The sequence below is a fragment of the Melozone crissalis genome, unplaced genomic scaffold (assembly GCF_028551555.1).
Source record: "Melozone crissalis strain CALT ecotype California unplaced genomic scaffold, PUWL_Pcris_2 ptg000014l_1, whole genome shotgun sequence".
Taxonomy (NCBI): Eukaryota; Metazoa; Chordata; class Aves; order Passeriformes; family Passerellidae; genus Melozone; species Melozone crissalis.
In genome coordinates, this window is record NW_026535792.1 from 10,197,430 (window position 1) to 10,214,874 (window position 17,445).

General features: G+C 40.8%; 2 protein-coding genes across 2 annotated transcripts; both read right to left on the reverse strand.

The window, feature by feature from the left end:
* Nucleotides 1-4,561: 4,561 nt before the first annotated feature.
* CUNH15orf48 (chromosome unknown C15orf48 homolog) lies at nt 4,562-7,621 on the reverse strand. The gene is made up of 4 exons (XM_054272626.1): nt 7,535-7,621; nt 7,117-7,205; nt 6,276-6,336; nt 4,562-5,634 (listed from the first exon to the last, which is right to left on the reverse strand). Exons 1-4 carry the CDS (start codon nt 7,574-7,576, stop codon nt 5,566-5,568), a joined length of 261 nt encoding a protein of 86 aa, XP_054128601.1. The 5' UTR covers nt 7,577-7,621; the 3' UTR covers nt 4,562-5,565.
* A 1,904-nt stretch (nt 7,622-9,525) lies between these two features.
* On the reverse strand, nt 9,526-16,394 carry SPATA5L1 (spermatogenesis associated 5 like 1). Its single transcript, XM_054272625.1, has 8 exons — nt 15,285-16,394; nt 14,103-14,288; nt 13,297-13,461; nt 12,621-12,830; nt 12,006-12,233; nt 11,015-11,149; nt 10,242-10,367; nt 9,526-9,878 (listed from the first exon to the last, which is right to left on the reverse strand). The coding sequence occupies exons 1-8, from the start codon at nt 16,359-16,361 to the stop codon at nt 9,726-9,728; spliced, it is 2,280 nt and encodes a 759-aa protein (XP_054128600.1). The 5' UTR covers nt 16,362-16,394; the 3' UTR covers nt 9,526-9,725.
* Between the last annotated feature and the right edge of the window lie 1,051 nt (nt 16,395-17,445).

Here is a 17,445-nt window from a genome sequence, read left to right on the forward strand (position 1 = left end):
AATTTTAGCTGTCAGAGCTAGAAGGAAGCTGCTCACAGAGTTGGAGTAATAACAAAATTAAACCCTACTAATCAGCCCACCCCCTGCTATGGCTAAGCAGGGGTATTAATACTGCAGGGTTGTTTGCATGGCTTTTTAAAAATTTCTTTTTATTTTTTAAGAGTTCATATTTTGTTTATTATACAAGGTGTGTTTGTGTACAAAAGAAGGAAGGAGAGAAGAAAATATAAAGCCAGGTCATGTGGGTAGTGCAGATAGCAACTGGGGAACATTGGACTTCATCACACTACCATGCAACCAAGTATGGAACATACTACTGTACCTGGAGCAAATTGTGGTGATCAGAAATGAAATCAATACTAATTTCCTTTACAGTTCAACTAAGACATCTGATGGTTTTACAGTCACTTTTCTCCTAAACAAGGCATATTTTACCTGTCTAGCCCACATCAAAGACTTTCATTACTGTATGAAAAAAGAATATTGGCGTTTCCCCCATCGCCCTGCTTTGTTGGGTTGCCATACTTTCTTTTATCTGTTTAATGAAGAAGAAAAAATCCCAGTAGATAAAGAACTTCATTTAGCCCTTGCTTTTTGTAAATGATTACACTTCCTTTCAACAAATGTACTGTAGCTACAGCAATACCCTGTGCTGTACTGTTCCTTAAGGAATGCAGGTTGTACCTGTGGCACTGCCAGCCAGACAAGTGTGGGGATTTCTAAAAGCAGACAGGAAGGTCAAACACTTTGGTTCTTTATTGAGGGAACCCACCTATGACTTTGGGGGTAATTCTGTTTATTGCAGAGGGTGTACACCTGTGCCCTTTACACCTACTGAGAAGTGACACCCTCAAACACCAACTTCCCTGTAACACCCTGATTTGTGTAGTGGAAACGCCTCCTCTGTGAACTAATAAAAATACAGGAACTTGAGCACAGACATGCCCAGTTCTTAAATGTTTTAATTTTTCTTGAGAGAGAATTTTCAAAAAACACATACTAGTACAAATACACAACCACTGCAAACTTTACTGTATTAATTTCATGCCTCCCTGAAATCAGTATAAAACATTCACCTAACTTCAAACTGATGTTTTTTCATCTACTTTGTAAAACATGCTATTGTAACATGGAAATTATGGGCAAAAGTTTGGCAATGAGGCAATGACTAGAACTGCAAGTCATTGTGACTGGGATTGTGCTGTGGATTTGGATTTCTGCTTTAGGGAGTGAGGTGGATACTGCAGTCTTGAAGATGAATTAATTTTTTCTGACCATAGCATGCTTCATTCAAAGTTTGCCAAGAGGAAAACTAAACACAGTAATGGCAGCATAATGCTAACATATTTAATAATGTTAACAGCATGGGCAGCACAGTGCTAACAGTCTTCAAAAAAATTTAGCCTTTATTGAATTATAAAAGTCACAGCAGAAGGGAAAGATGCATCATTAAATGAAACAGTTTTAACAGCTTAAACATGTTTCCCTTTCTTTTAATGCAGTAAATTGGTGATTTATTAGCAGTAGATGACTGCTTTTCTTTGGAAAACTGATAAGATTTTTCTGTTACTACCAGGGATCAGGACTTTCTGCATTTACTTCCTTGTTTGTGAAGCAGCAGCATCAGATAAAGGACAGAGCTGTGCAGTGTCACAACCCCTGAACAGAGGCCACAGAGCCAGCCTGGCACACCAGGAAGTCTTGGAAATCTTAAATGTGAAAAACAACACCAAACCAAACCCTTTGTCATACCCCTGTTGGTAAGAGATGAGGGTTTATTTAAACTATTTGGTAACCTGGCAGCAAAGGCCAGCACTGGCCTATATCCTGGTACCCAGAAAAACTGTCTCTAGGGCTCCCAAGCAGTGCTCTGCCACCCCACTCCCACACCTTGCTCACATGGCCCTCAGTCCCCACACAGGCACGGCGGTGATGCTGTAGGACAACTCTCTCTTGTTAGGGTGAAATCTGTCCCAGCCCCAGGCTCCCCGTGCTGTGAGGGGCTCTCCCATGTCCTGGGTGAGCCCTGAAGGGCAACACCTCCCCAGTAATGGCTCTGGCCAGAACGTATGCACAACAAAATTATCTAAAAGTAAATGCTAATTAAACTAAACCCCTTGTTCACCTGGGCAAGGTCCAGCATAAATAGGGCTGGCACAGCTTGGTGAGGGTGTGTGATCTTTGGCCCGGGCGCGGCGCACAGGCCGAGGTGCTCTGGATGCGGTGTCACCTCACGGCTTCCCAGGGGCCATTACTGCCATGGCTGCTGCCCCATGGAGAGAACTGTGGGCACACAAGCTGCCTGCTCCCTGTTCACATCAGCACTGGGGGGAAACACCCACCAACCCAGTGCCCCAGGCCAAGCCAGCTGTAGTGCTTTGATTTCTATTTCAGTTACACTTTTTATGGGATTTCATTGTCTGTGTGCTCCTGTATGGCATGTGGATGTGCCAGACAGCAAAGGCTTCAGACAGCAAAGGAAAACTGTGCCATGTTTGTTTAAGCTGAAAGCTTTTCCAGAAGTGTCCAACACCAAACATTGGCTGGATTCAGTGAATCATTCCCATTACTCTTGTTTGTTTTCCACAGCCAGTCCTAGGGACAGCCACCCTCTGCACTAAGGCAGACAACAACTGCAGGATGAACCATTTCCTTCAACAGGTGCATCAGCCCCCTCTGTAAGTTACTGTTTTCTGCACAAAGCCAGCACTGAAGGAACCAGACAGTGCAGAACTGCACTAATAGCACCTTGTGGCAGAGGAATGCAGAGGGGCAGACGGAGAAATGCTGACACTGGGGCTATCACATGCAAAGAAACAAAAAACCCCAACACACTCTGCCACACCACCACAAGATCTGCAGATTTAAGGCCTTGAAGAACTACTGTAATAACAAAAATTAGCAATTCATTGTATATACACTGCAAAAAGCAGCCTTCTATTCTTCTCTTCTTCCAGAAAGCTATTTACATACAGACTACATAGAAAAATTTAGAGAAGCATGACCATAAATTCTAATGGTGGATTTCTAATAGTGATTAGAACTATTAAAACACATTTCTAATGACTTCCAATCTATACTGGAAACTCTAACAAACTAGTGACCATTTTTATTAAACTTAGTAATTAATATGAAATTTGGAAGTGATATAGTTCCATGTAAATGTACTAGCTAGGGTGAGCAAAGGTAGTGATTGTTAAAAAAGTCAACATCAACTAAACCAAAATCAAGAGCAGAATGGAGTAGGAGACTAAAGACAGCAAAGGAAATAGAGAGAAATAAGAAAGTTGTTAAATAATTTCAACAGCCTCAAAATTGTTCATGGAATTAAGACTCATGGGTTTGCATGACACAGATCAGGGAAGCCTTACTGTTCTCATAAACATCAGCTCATAAAATTCAACCAGTTGAATCTTTACTGTTTGCAGAACAAGGAAATAACTTGTACATTGCTTTATGGATTTATGTTGAGCTGCTGATTGGGGAGACACAGTAATTGCTCTTGGTGTATGCTACTTATAAGAAAAAATATTCTATGCAGGACACATTTTTAGGGACAGTCAGAAAAGACACAAAACCCTAAGAGCTTTAACAATACTCATAATCTTTTTGAACTGCCAAAAAATTTTTTTTGATTTCTTAGACTGTGTGAAAACCCTGCCCAGAAATCCATATTAATAAAGAAAAACAGAACAGCTTACAAAGGAAAACAGATTTATTAGCACAGCTGTTATGTTTCAGGACATGATGAAATAAGCAACAACCTATGACAGCAGTCACACAGTGTGACAGCAGTCACACTGCTTAATATGCTACTAGAAACATCACTGAAATGTGGCTAAATACAAAAGTTAACTAAAATTTACTTACATTTATTATTCCAATGTTGACAGATACTTAGGCCATAGTATTTGGAGCCAAAAAAAGTGACTTACTGAAGAACAATTAATGCATCAACTTGGAGCATGGCACTTTGTTTTTGCTACAGTCCAGTAGAAATATGGAAATACAGAGAAAGATTTTAAAATATTTTCTGTTTTAAAACACTTAAAACTTGCATTCCTCAGAGCTCTGTATTTTTGTGGTTCTATGATATTCAATCTTCTTGTAATGTCATTCCTTAAACACAAGCTTATTCTGAAGACTAGTAGATCCTCTCATCTAAAACATAAATGCTGCTGAGTCATCCTTACTAGATAAACAAATATTTATGCAACATTTAGATTATTTTTTTCTCAGTTGAAGAAAACAGCTTCTGAAGCCAAGCTACCTTGGAATTAAGGAGACAGCTTTTCTAAATGAAGCTTGTCTTTGCTGCAGCAGAATGAACTAAAGCACTTGACTATTACTCATTTAAGGGGACTTTTCCCAATTAGCAGTTGCTTCACTTTTGCTCCCTTCCTCACAGAAAGGATTATGAATTCTGACCATTCACTGTGAAATAAACTGTGGAATAGATTGAGAAACTGCTTGGAAGAGAGCACATACAGAAAATATCTACAAAAGGACTGTTCTGCCATTGGATGCACTTATTGTCTCATGATTTTACTGGGACCCTGCCCATTACATTCTTTCCCTGGCCAACCCATGATCAAACACACAGAAGCTTAAAGAGTCTCTTCATAGAATCATTCCTAATTTTAATCAGCTAGTTTCTATTTGATAAAAGAGATATTCCTAATAGCATGTAGAAATCTTTAAAAATATTGCTAATTCTGCAGTACATTGCAGCTTGCACTTGAACAGCCTTGCACAAAAAGAAGAAATTAACACTGTGTAGTTTTGGATGATGCAGATTTTCTAATTCTAGTAACTTCAAAAAAATTTAATAATGAACAATATTTACCTGATTTTCATTTTCCTTCTAGCCATGGTTAACCCTTAGGTTTTGAGGTTCTAAATCTGCAGTTTCAAATACAATAAGAATTAAATAAGAAGGATAAAGAACCTATTGGACTCCTCAGTGGGTAAGTTTCAATATTTGCAGCACAACATTGGTTTTGTTAATCAGTCCCCACATCTAACAGAGAGAAGGAATGGAAGTGTACTGTATGACCACATATGCTGCCATACAAAGACATCCTCTGGTTATGCCTTTAGTCTTCATACAACATTGAAGTATAGAACAGAAAGTTCTGTATCTCTGAAAGGAGATGAGAATTCCCAATTTAGAAAGGCTTTTGAATTTGCAAGAAATGTAAAAATTTAGAATTTATTTTATTAAAAATTAATAAAATGGCAAAACTAATGTGTTTTGAAACAAATCCTGAAATTCTACAAAAACTATGAAGGCTTTTTTGATCCATAATCACCATCTGAATACTCAAAAATTTACATCAAATGCTTATTGAAAATGAGTATTTTGATTCAGATTTTTGGACTATGTGGATGCTGTATGCCAGCTTCTAAAGCAACATCACACTCCTCATCCAGAGGCCAAAAAAATGTAGGGAGACCCTAAAAATGTAGCAGAAGCATTTCCGCACACTGATTTCAGTAGTCAAGTTTGTGCAGAAATGATTCCACTAGATTCATAGGGTACCTTTGGGAGGCAACAGAAACTTCTCACTTCGTCAGCTTTTTGACCTCTTCCAGCTCTTTTATAGGCTGCCACTGCTGATTGATTGTTACCAGCTGGAAGAAATGGAAAATATGAAAGTTAGGAAAATCCCAGTGAGCATTTACTCCACTCCCACATCTCCCCATATCAAAGATCAGCTTACTGCTGAAGAAGTTCTAGTGGCTTTACATTTTCCTTTCAGAAATATGCAGGAGATGATACAATAATTTGTTGAACAAAATCACTTGGATATTAATTAAGTAATCACACAAATAATTTTACTTTTCCTTATCCTAAGTGCTCTAATAAATTAAGATATTTTTCCTTCAGGCTACAGTACCCAAACATTCTTACTCAATCCTGTAATTCAGGAACAAGCTAAAAGTAAATAGCACTTCCTTATACTCCAAGTTTCCACTGTTATCAATGGAATGGAGTAAATGGATGTTTGGGGTGGGAATGGACATAGCACAACAACCAGAAGTGCAGTATGAATTTAAGATCAGACCTACAGTGTAAGAGGTCCCTATCATCAGCTAATAGAGTGAAGACATAAAGTAATCAAATAAGTATTTGTTTCCACTTTTAACTAGATACACATCAACTTTACACTTGTTCTCTTGTTCATATTTTACTAGTTCTTACACATTGAAAAAAGTGATTAATTGTGTTGGAAATTTATGCTATTTATACATATATTATATGTACAAATTACCTTCTGAGGCTTGGCAGGATCAATAGTTTCCCATGGTTCTGAACTGCCAATCTTGTGAATGCTTTAAAAGAAGATAAAACAGGCATTATGTTTTAAGGTGTGTCCTTGAACACATTTTCATTTGAGCAGCCTATTGTCAGTAGAGCTATTCACTTTAGTAAGGAGCTCCCTAAAACACAAGTTTACAGGTTTGGGCACTGTATTTTAAAATCTGGATAGGAATCAATGATAGCTTGCTTTATTTGCAGCTTCTAAAGCACCAAGCAAGCCAGCACTGTTCACATATCATTGTGAGGGAAGCAAGCTGAAAAATCAAAACTGAATAAAGACACAAAGAACTTTTACCCTAACGCTTTTACCCTAACAGTTTAAATGCTTATTCCAATCACTTTAAAATAAATAAATATACTCCCAAAACCTTTAAGAGTATAGGATTTGGCTCCAATTATCAGCCAAACCATTGTAATACTATCAAACACTGTTCTTTATATACAAGTCAATAGCCTGGTTGCAATATACGTGCATCTCATCTACCAATGTGATTATATGACATTCTTAATTATAACATTTAAAACTTCTTATACTTAAAGCAAAACCCCCATAATTATTAAATCAAAAGTTAGGAAATAACTTGGACTACACTCCAAATTAATTATTTTCCTCACTATTTACAATCTCCAGATATTTTAGTCATTATCAATACTCCCAGTACTCTGGAACATGTGCCTGGCTCATTTTTTTCTCTCAATTTTTTTTCCCCCTGTGTGTAAAACATGATAGTCAAATATTTGGTTGAATAAAACAAGTTAGGGTAAGCTCCAAGCAATAAGTTTTTGCTTACATCACATCAGATTTGCGGAATAGGGAATAGATACAAAAAGAGAACGCCCCAGCTGCTGCGAAGGACAATATTCCGGCCAGGGGAATGAGCTGAAAGATAAAATAGAGAAAAGAGCTGATCTTATGTCCCAGCTACAGACCCACGAGTAGGGGAGCAAGGGTTACACAGAACTCGGCAGGGATTACCTGTTCCTGTCTATTTCCTCTATATTCCTCTTTACACCACTTCACTTTTAATATGTGAATTTCACTTTTACCTCTACATTACCCTTCTCCACACCTCACTTTTAACACATGAACTTTACGCGTGTCCCATTTCCTCGGGAAACCAAGCGGCAACCCCGGTGCAGCCTCCCGAGCCCCCCGCATCCCTCCCGGCGGGCGGGTAACCACAGCCCCGACCCCTCAGGCCAACTCACTTCTCTTTTCGTTCTAAGCGTGTGCAAGATGCCCTTGCTCATGCTGGCAGCGGCTGCGGAGCGGCTCAGACAGCTCTCAGCTCTGCCTGGCTGCGGCAGGAGGTGCCGGCCGGACCCGCCCCGCGCTCTTTGAGCCCGAAGCCCTGAGGGGCGGCACAGCGCACCCCCGGGGGACAGCGCGCCCCCCGGCGGCCGGACAGAGCGGGCCCTGAGGGGGGGACAGCGCACCCCCCGGCGGCCGGACAGAGCGGGCCCTGAGGGGGGGACAGCGCGCCCGCCGGCGGCCGGACAGAGCGGGCCCTGAGGGGCAGCACGGCGCGGAGCGGGCCCGCGGGCCGGCAGCGCCCCCTGCAGGTGCCGGAGGGAGCGGCTGGACAGAGCCCGTGCCGGTCCCGCCCCAGCCCTTCTCTCCCCGTGCCTGCAGCACTCCAACCTGGCTTCTCTGCTTCTCCTTTGTCCCCCTGCCTGTCCCCTCCTACAGGTATCTAGGCAAACACCCAGGTGATGACAGAGCTGCCTCTGCAGAGCTCGGAGAGCTGCCTAGAGTGACCAGAAGAGGAGCCCGGTGTCACTGCGTCCCCTCGCGCTGCAGCAAAAGCTCAACCCAGGCCCAGGTTCTCATCACTGTCCTGTGTTCCACAGCTCCTCTCACTTCCCAATATCATTTCCTAATATCCCTCTCTGAGCAAAACTACCAGGGGCAGGCTGGAGGTGAGAGCAGGTGACTCCATCCATTGGTTTCTCCCCTTCTCCCTTGCCCACAGGAAAGCAGTGAGAGGAAGGAGAGGCTGCCTGCACTGCATGTTCTGCTACTTCCAGCAGTAAGGAACAGACATGATAGGGCACAAGGAGCTCAGCTGGTCCTTCTAGGGAGCGGGTGTGGAAATTCAGCAGCAGCATCTTGGAAGAGTTGGCAACATCTTACTGTAACAACTTTGAGATGCAGCAATTCCAATGCAAACTCTCAAACACTGGGAAGCAAAACAGCTTTCATACTTTTTCTCAGCACTGCTGCTGAGAAACCTCTGTGTATTTATGAGCACTCTCTATTTGTTGCTACTAATAAATCTACAGGATGGTCCCTTCTATAAATTGGTGATGAAAGCCAAGCTGTAGAGCAGTTGTTTGTATCTGAGCCCTTTCCTAGGTTACAACAGCTTCTACTACTGCCTTTCGCCTTGCTCAGCCACCAACTGCCTTGGAAGTTCCTTTTGTGATCCATCTCACTATAAACCACACTCAGTGCAGTCCCTAGTGTGCCTGTTATGAGAAAGAAATAATTGTTAATGGGCTTATAATTTCTGAACCTTGGCTAAAATACGGAACTGTCTTTGAGAGTGGTGTACTTTGTTCTCGAGCATTTTCACTGGGAAAAAGAAAAGGTAATAAAAAATAATAAAAACCTTCCCTCTAGTAAGTGAAAATGCACACTTACCTACATGTAATACCAATTTCCTTAGAAGTGTCTGTGTATTTTAGAAGGCAACCCACAAAAATGTATTGACCAGGAATGGCTGGGTGGGGAAAATAATTCTGCAGAAATCGTCATTATGCAAACTCCCTTTTCTAAAGAAGAAATTATAGTCTGAGTTGATTACATACTTGGTATCTGCTTACTCAATCCAAATGTTTGTACAGTAAGCAATAACTAATCCAAAATTACTCCCCAAACCCCTGACTTCCAGACCTACACCAAGGAGTTAAGCACTGGCACCCCTTTCACTGCCACTGTATTTTGGAATCTGCTTGTAAGAATGTAAGCCTAGATAGGCACATATAAAACACATTTTATATAGAGTGAAACTTCTTCCTATTTAATTTCCTGAAGGCATTTCTATTTTCTATGTATTTGCTGTCTTTTGAAGACTTCACAACACATTTAAAATTTTCTTATTATGCTATTTTTTGTACTTAAAAGTAGGAAATCTACAGTAATACTAAGCTGTTCCAGAGTGTTTTATCTAAGTATTTCAATTACTTGTTTCATCAGATGCAAACCTACCCAAAGCAAACGAGATTTTAATTTATTATTCATTATTTAAATTACAGAACTTTTTAAAAGTGACACTTTACTGTATTTCACACTCCCTGAAAACTACAGTAAGTACAGTGTTAAAAAGCAGGAAAGATGCAAACCTTTTCAAAATCTTTGTAATATATTTCAAAAGAGTTATGCCACTCCTTTATAGATTCAAGAGGTTAATTCTTGATTAGAGAATTTTTCATAAAATTCCAAGTCTTTTATGGTTAAAGATGGTTTTACAGTCTGCAATGATTTCACAAAATGTTCCTGTTTTACAGCAGTTGCTTCGAGTCCATTCTCTTGCAATGCCAACAAAGCAGCCTTTAAAAGAAAAAGAAAAACAACTTAGCCCTTATCATGTTTTAAATTGTAAAGAATACTGTAAGTACTCTAAAATATTTTACAAGGAACAGATCATTAGTTAAAGCATCTGAAAACAGCACTGTATAACTTATGGTTATTTAACAAGAGATAAAGATCCAGGTAAGGTTACCATAACTTTTTATTTAAAGAATGAACCCTTGGTCAGTTCTTCTGTTTTAACCATTCTCTTTGGATTTTCAATGCAAATTGGCAAAGCATCTCTACTACAGATGGCTCAGTAACATCTATGAGTTAGCTCTTTTTTCATTCAAAGTTGTTATTTAGAGTTTATTTCACAGATGAGCCAGGAATATTTCTTACCTCCTTGCACAGGTTTTCAATATCAGCTCCAGAAAAGAGGTCTGTCAGGACTGCCACATCTTCTAATGACACATCAGTTTCTAATGGAATTTTCTCAGTGCAGATTTTCAAAATGGAAAGTCTTCCCTGCAAAATGGTGCATATTATGCAAGAAAAAACCCAACAAACTAAAAATAAATCTTTCTCCAAAGCAGTACCAAACTTGAAATTAGAGCCAAGGAAAATCCAGAAAAGCACCAAAACTACCTGCTTATGGTGGAAGAATAAAATGCTATTAATGGAGATAATGCACTTCTGGTTGTCTCATATATTTAAGGTCTATTATTCACAGTCACTCCTTGCTTCATGAAAACACAGTATTTTAGGCTGAACAGGCCTGATTTGGCATGTTTTGGGACAACTTTTTTTTGTGAAGCTCAGGACAAATAGCTACACTAGCCTTAGGAACAGTATACAAAAATTATCTGAAGCAAGGACAGAACTTATTTTGATATTTCCTTAACTGTAGCTTGATTTTGTAAATATAAATTTTCTCTATTTTCCATATGCAATATGATAACTACCTACACCAGTTAAAATGTTATTGGTGTTTAAAATACAAATATCTTTATTACTTTTAAATTTTTTTTCATTGTACCTTGAATTTGTTGACTGATCTCCAGTGAAACACCCCTCAGTTGTGAAGGATGTTACAGAAATATACCCCCTTTGCTCTTAAAGCATGCTGGCAATTAAGACCTCTCCCTTTAAAGCCATGCATGGATGTGTAATACCTTCAGATCTGGAGGTGGAATATAAATCATCTTGTCCAGCCTTCCAGGACGGAGCAAGGCATCATCCAACATATCTGGTCTATTTGTTGCAGCAACTACCATGAAATCTTTGTTCAAAGTTTCCTGAAACTCTAGCTGAGTAAGAGATCATGTAAACAAATTAGTGCAACATGGTTGAGATAGATATTATCAAAATACATTAGTTAACTACTAATGAGAAGAGGGGAAGGGCAAAAAGAGAATGTAATTTTACATTTTACTTTCCCTTCAATATTAGTATTTTATCTTTTTTGAGGTAAAAAAATGCCTTGGTGCAGGGCAGATTATATGACAAAGAAGAAATATAGTTAGTATCTGCCTTGGCAATACATAAAGACTTTCCTTTGGCCAGATTGTAATGAAGAACATTTTATATGCAAAAAAAAATTAGTATCCTACAATTATTCCCCCAAAGAGTATCATAATAAGAAAGAATTTATATACAAAAAAGCTAAATATTAAATGTTGTGAATAATTCACTGACAAGGGAAGGTACAAGTTTGTGTTTAAGTAACTAACAGATCATAACTGTGCTGCTTTTGTATGCATCATGTGTGAGAAAGAGCTGCAAATGAAGTAGGAGAAGTACTTGGAAAAAGTAAGCTCAGGGAGGAACTTACTTAAGAGTAAAAATCACACAATCAATCTAAAAAATTACTTTAGTGCCAATAAAAGGATTTTTGTGACAGAAGATGAACACTCAACTAGTAATGCCTGTGTGGGTATTTTGGTCAAACAAAGCCTCACTGAGGAACAGTGTATGTAAAAACAATCAGCAGCCTATATACAGTATCCTCTAAAAACCAGTAATTATGACAGTGTAAAACAGCTTCTTGCATGTTTTTAAGTCCAAAGATTTAAAGATTAAAATGTGAATGCAAACAACTAAAATTTTTGAAATAACTGGACAGCACTTCTCATTCTTCCTGTACAGAAAAGGGAGCATAAATACCTTTCTTTCCTCGTCACTTTGCTCTTGGCACTGAGCCTCAAGCTGTAGCTTGCCTCCTCTTCTTTCTGTAACCTTCAGCCCAATCCCATCCAATTCATTGAGAAGCACAGAGAGAACCCTCTCTGAGACACCATGGCCAGTTCTGCAGAGTGCCCGAGATCCCAAGATGGAATCAATCTCATCCAGGAATATTATTGCTGGAGTATTTGCTCTTGCTTGGCGAAAAACCTTTTCAACAAATGGTAATAAAATAAAACATTAATGCCTGAAAAAAGAATCCCAGAATATACCCTGTATTTTACTTAGCTTTAAAGGTACATTTGTAATAATTCTTAAGAGCTGTTCTGGCTTACATTTACCTTTGGCAAATTCTGCTTCTTGTTTATATTTCTGAATGAACTGAAAACAAAAGGGTAGGAATTTGAAATTTGATATTGGTATAATTTTAGGGGTAGTTTCTCTCTTTATCTACATGTGAATCTCTAAGCCATTTCTATTTTATAATCAGATGAGAGCACTATCATCTTTTCAACAACAAAATTAAGGTCTAACTAATACTTTACAAAAAGCAACCAAAAACAGACTAGAGAACTTTATATAAATTAAAAACTGTACCTGAGACAAAATCTTCTCTGAATCTCCAACATAAGGTGAGAAGAGGTCAGCACCACTTACAGAGAGAAAGGAACAGTGACAACTCGTGGCCACAGCCCTCACCAGCGTGGTTTTGGCACACCCAGAGGGCCCATAGAGAAGAATCCCCTTGGGATGAGACAGGCCCATCCTGGCAAATGCCTCAGGAAATTTCATAGGCCACTCAATACTCTGGCAGGACATAAAAAAAGAGATGAAATTCTCAGTAACAAGCAATCAATAAAACTGCCAAGTACATAATTTCCTCTCCTTGATACAAACATTAATTGGAAATCAGAGAATAGTGATTTAGTCTTTTTTCAAATAACGCCCCCTGCTTAAACTTTCAGTTTGAAACAGAACTAAAAGCAAACCTGAAGAGATAACAGCCAAGAGCCATCCCTGGATAAATATTCAGGAATGGACAAATTATCTGGCTACAAGTATTTTTCAGCTACTAAAAACACGCCTATTTTCCCATATTATTATGCTTGGTGGTGGTATCCTGAGATTACAAGATTACACTGTAATAATGTTTAAAATACAATTTATAATCAGGTAATTTGCAAAATAAATACTTTTCATAATGTAGGGTACAGAATACCTTGGAGTACATTTTAGAAATTAGTTGTTTATCTAAATAAGTTTAATACATTACCTGTTTTAACTTTAATTTCACATCTTCAAGACCACCAATTTGCTCCCAAGTCACAGGTTTACACTCTGTTAGTCCAACTGCACTTCGAAAAGAAGATGGTTGAATTTTTTTAAAAGCTTCTTGGAAATCTCCCATGGTAATCATGTTTTCAGTTTTAGCTGAATCCTGAAAAATAAGCCCAGATACAGAATATTAACAACATTTTAATACAATATTTAAATGCTGCATTAATACGCAAAAAGCTTCACATAAGGCTAAATGCAACTATTAAGGAAGTAAATTCCTGACCTAATGAGCTTAAACACTGCAGACACAAAAATGCAACATAAAGTAAAATATAACCTCTTTAATAGCAAGTTTTTATACAGGAAAACCCCCTAATTTTAGCAGAAATTAATGTTTCAGAGAAAACTACTAGTCTCTAAACTATAGCTCCATTAGGCAGTGATCTGCTCAATCAAATAGTTGCTTTCAGGGTTAACATACATCACATCCTACAATCTTATGAATAGAAATAAAAAAGTTGCAAAATCCATTTTAACCACATACTGAAGAATGTAATAAATTTTATCTCAAACAGGCTTATGAAATACTACTATTAAACCATATGAAATACTACTATTAAACCACAGATGCAGTAACAGAACTAAGGTGAGAACTGACAGGATGAGCAAAAATAACATATTTATATTTATAATATGCTTGGTGTGAGTATTCAACTTGTCGAGCTTTTCAAGTAAATTATTAATGAGGAAAGGGCAGTACCAATATTACTGACATTGTTCTTGACTGATTTGCAAGCATACCCAAGAGCTGTGGGACACAGCCTGCATGGCAGCTTCTCTGCAGAATGCTGTAAGGTCAGCTCCAACATACCCAGTGGTCATTTCTGCCAGCTTAGCCAAATCAACCTCTGCAGAAATGGGCATATCAGATGTCAGCAACTGCAGGATGGATCTTCTCTGTGTAACTGTTGGGGTCCCAATAATAACCTAAACCAAACAGAATAAACAAAAATTTTAAGTAGATAATTTGCCATATGCATTTATCTTACAGACCTAAGCAAGCAATTTTGTCCCTTTATACTGGCTACTGAAAATTTATATATACTTATATCCCAACTAAAGAGTTTTACAGGAAACCTATTGCCAGCACTATACAAAGTATTTAAAATGCTATTTACTTTCCAAGGGAACAGTGTTTGCATAAAAAGTTTTTGATAAGACATTCAGATAGCATTTATCAAGTCCTGTAACACTGAAATAATAATTTCTTTATATCACAAGCACTAAATTAGACTAATATGATAGGAAAAAATGAAATAGATAATCATTCATATATTATTGAAAACCTGGTAAAACTTCATCATAAAAATACATCTCAACAATCTAGAAACCCCATAAAATTAAAGAACTCGATTAAACTGGTGACCTAGGGGTGGGTTTAGCCAGGAAAATAAACAATACAAGCACAAGCACTGTGTGTTGTATAACTGCATGTGGTTTTCTTCTTTGGACTACTAGGCTAATGGAAGTTTTCCAGAGTAGACCCAACCTCTGTTACTGAAACCTGAATAGAAGTTTTGACACAACAGGTTACTAGTTCTCTGTCACCATAAATTTTTACAGAGAAATACACAAATGTTCAATCTAGGATGTAAATGGAAAAATTCCAATCCTGTAAAGCTAAGCATCTGTAAACAAACAAACCCTCTGAAGATCAGGTCAAGGTCTCTATGATAAAGAAATAAAAAGACTCCTCCCATCCATTTTCACGTATATGAAGCTCTCAGTGTTCTGAGTAAAAAAACCCAAAATAACCATACCAAATTTGCAGCAAATTACAGACAGAAACAAGACACCTGTCCCAACCTGTAAAATCCCACTATGAAACATGACTAGAAGACATTAACAAAAACTATTAACAGCCCCCTTCCACCTCAATAAGGAAAGAAAAATGCGAGTGTATGATCAGCAGGGTTTATTTACCTCTCTGTCAAATCTGCCGGGTCTCCTCAGCGCAGGCTCCAGGGCATCAGGCCTGTTTGTGGCTGCCACAATGACCATCCTGCCCTCACTCCCCACACCGTCCAGCAGCGTCAGCAACTGAGCAACAATCCGATCCTCAGGAGCATTGTTTGAACTTCCTCGCTTTGGGCATAAAGAATCAATCTCGTCAAAAAACAGAATGGTCGGGCCCTCGTTTGACATCTCTCTGCCCTTTTCAAAGACTCTTCGCAAATTCTCTTCACCTTCCCCTGGTCTTGAACCATGGAGGGCTGGGCCGCTGATGCCCAGCAGATACGCACCCAGCTCTTTTGCTACTGCCTTTACCAGGAGCGTTTTCCCTACACCTGGGGGCCCAATTAACAGCACTCCATTCGGGACAGAAAGACCCAGCTTCTTGAAAGTTTTTGGAAAGCGGAAAGGCAAATCAATCATTTCTTTCAAAGACTTCCCCACATCATCCAGTCCTGCAATTTGAGTTTTGGCAGCGTCTTCTGATAGATGTCGGTACCATTCTAAAGTGATCACCTCCTTAATTTTTATGCTTGTTTGGGGAGTTATCAATCCAGCTCCCTCCTCCAAAGGAGACGCAGACAGTATTTCAACATACACCACGGGATTTTCGGAACTTGGGGCGACAGTAACAACATAACCAGGCGAAACATATACATTTCTTAGCAGTTCTCGGATAGTCTCCTGCAACACCGCTCTGGGAGTGGACTTTTTCAGCGCGGCGCTCTTGAGGACCACTCTGAGGGCCGCTGCTCGCAGGGGTCCGTGCAGCAGCAGCCGCAGTCGGTCCAAGCTCAGCGAGAGCCCGCGCAGCTCCCGGCCCGGCAGCCCCGCCGTGCTGCAGCTGAGGTCGGCCTGCAGGTACCCGTCCGCCAGGTCGTGCCGGGGCCACGCCGTGCACACACAGCAGCCGCCGGGCAAGGAGACCCTCAGCGGGGCGCCGATCCTGGCTCCCAGCAAGGAAAGCGCGGCAGGTCCCAAGCGGCACCGCTGCGTGCCCTCATCTCGCGGGTCCAGCGGGAGCAGCTTTAAGACTGCCGCCTCCATCGCTGCCTCCGAGAGGGAGGGCAGCAACCCTCCCTGCTCTGCGCGAGCCCGTCGGCTCCTTACTCACCGCGTCTGGCCCTTCCGCGGGGCTCCCGCTCCGCCACCGCCCGGAGCACCGCGGCCGCCCGGCATTGCCGACCCGCGGCGGGAGGGACGAGACCCCGGCCAGGGAGCGGACGGGCCGGAGCACAGCCGAGCCGCTCGCGCGCTGACAGCCGGCACCACGCATGCGCCGCAGCGGAGCACGCGCACTGCGCCCTCCCTCAGCCCCCTGAGCATCGCGGAATGAATTCGGTGGGAATGGAGCTCCGAGATCAGCGAATGCAGGCTGTGTTTAACCACCGTATCTGTCTGACCGCGGCACTCAGTACCAGTCTGTCCTTAAACACAGCCCGGGACGGATTCCTGCGCAGTTCATTCAATAGCTAGTCGCCCTTCCTGCGAAGGATTATTCCCGAATGTTCAACCTAAACCTCCCCTGGTGTGGCTTGAGTTCTGTGGCCTTTTGTCGTGTCTGGGAGAAGAGGCTAAACCCCACCTGGCCTCAGCCTCCTTTCAAAGAGTTGTGGAGACCTTTAAGGTCCTGCCTGACCTCTTTTTTTCCAGGCTGAGCCCTCCGAGCTCCCTCAGCCGTTCCTCATAGGACTTGTGCTCCAGGCCCTTCACCATCTTCCTTGGCATTCTCTGGACCTGCTCCAGGCCCTCAATGTCCTTCCTGAACTGAAGGGCCCAGAAATGGCCACAGTACTCAATGTCCGCCAGCTCCCTCACGCCCTCCCTCAGCCACTGCCCTGGGCCTTCCCTTTTGAAGGGCTGACATAGCAATGCCTGTGAGGTGAGTGCTGTGCCCTGGAGACTTCTTATACCCTCATCCCATCGATGAAATACATTGACCCCCTTTCTAATTGTCATCTGGCTCGTTCTCCACGCAGCTGGTCATGACAGGGCTTGTTTGCCACCCTCATTTCTTTGCCTTCTTTTTGTCTCCTCAGCACTGCCCATTTGTTCAGGGCTTCTGAAACATGTTCCCAAATGTTGGGCATCCCCATCCCTGTGCCCCTGCCAGTGCTTCCCTCTGCTCCTC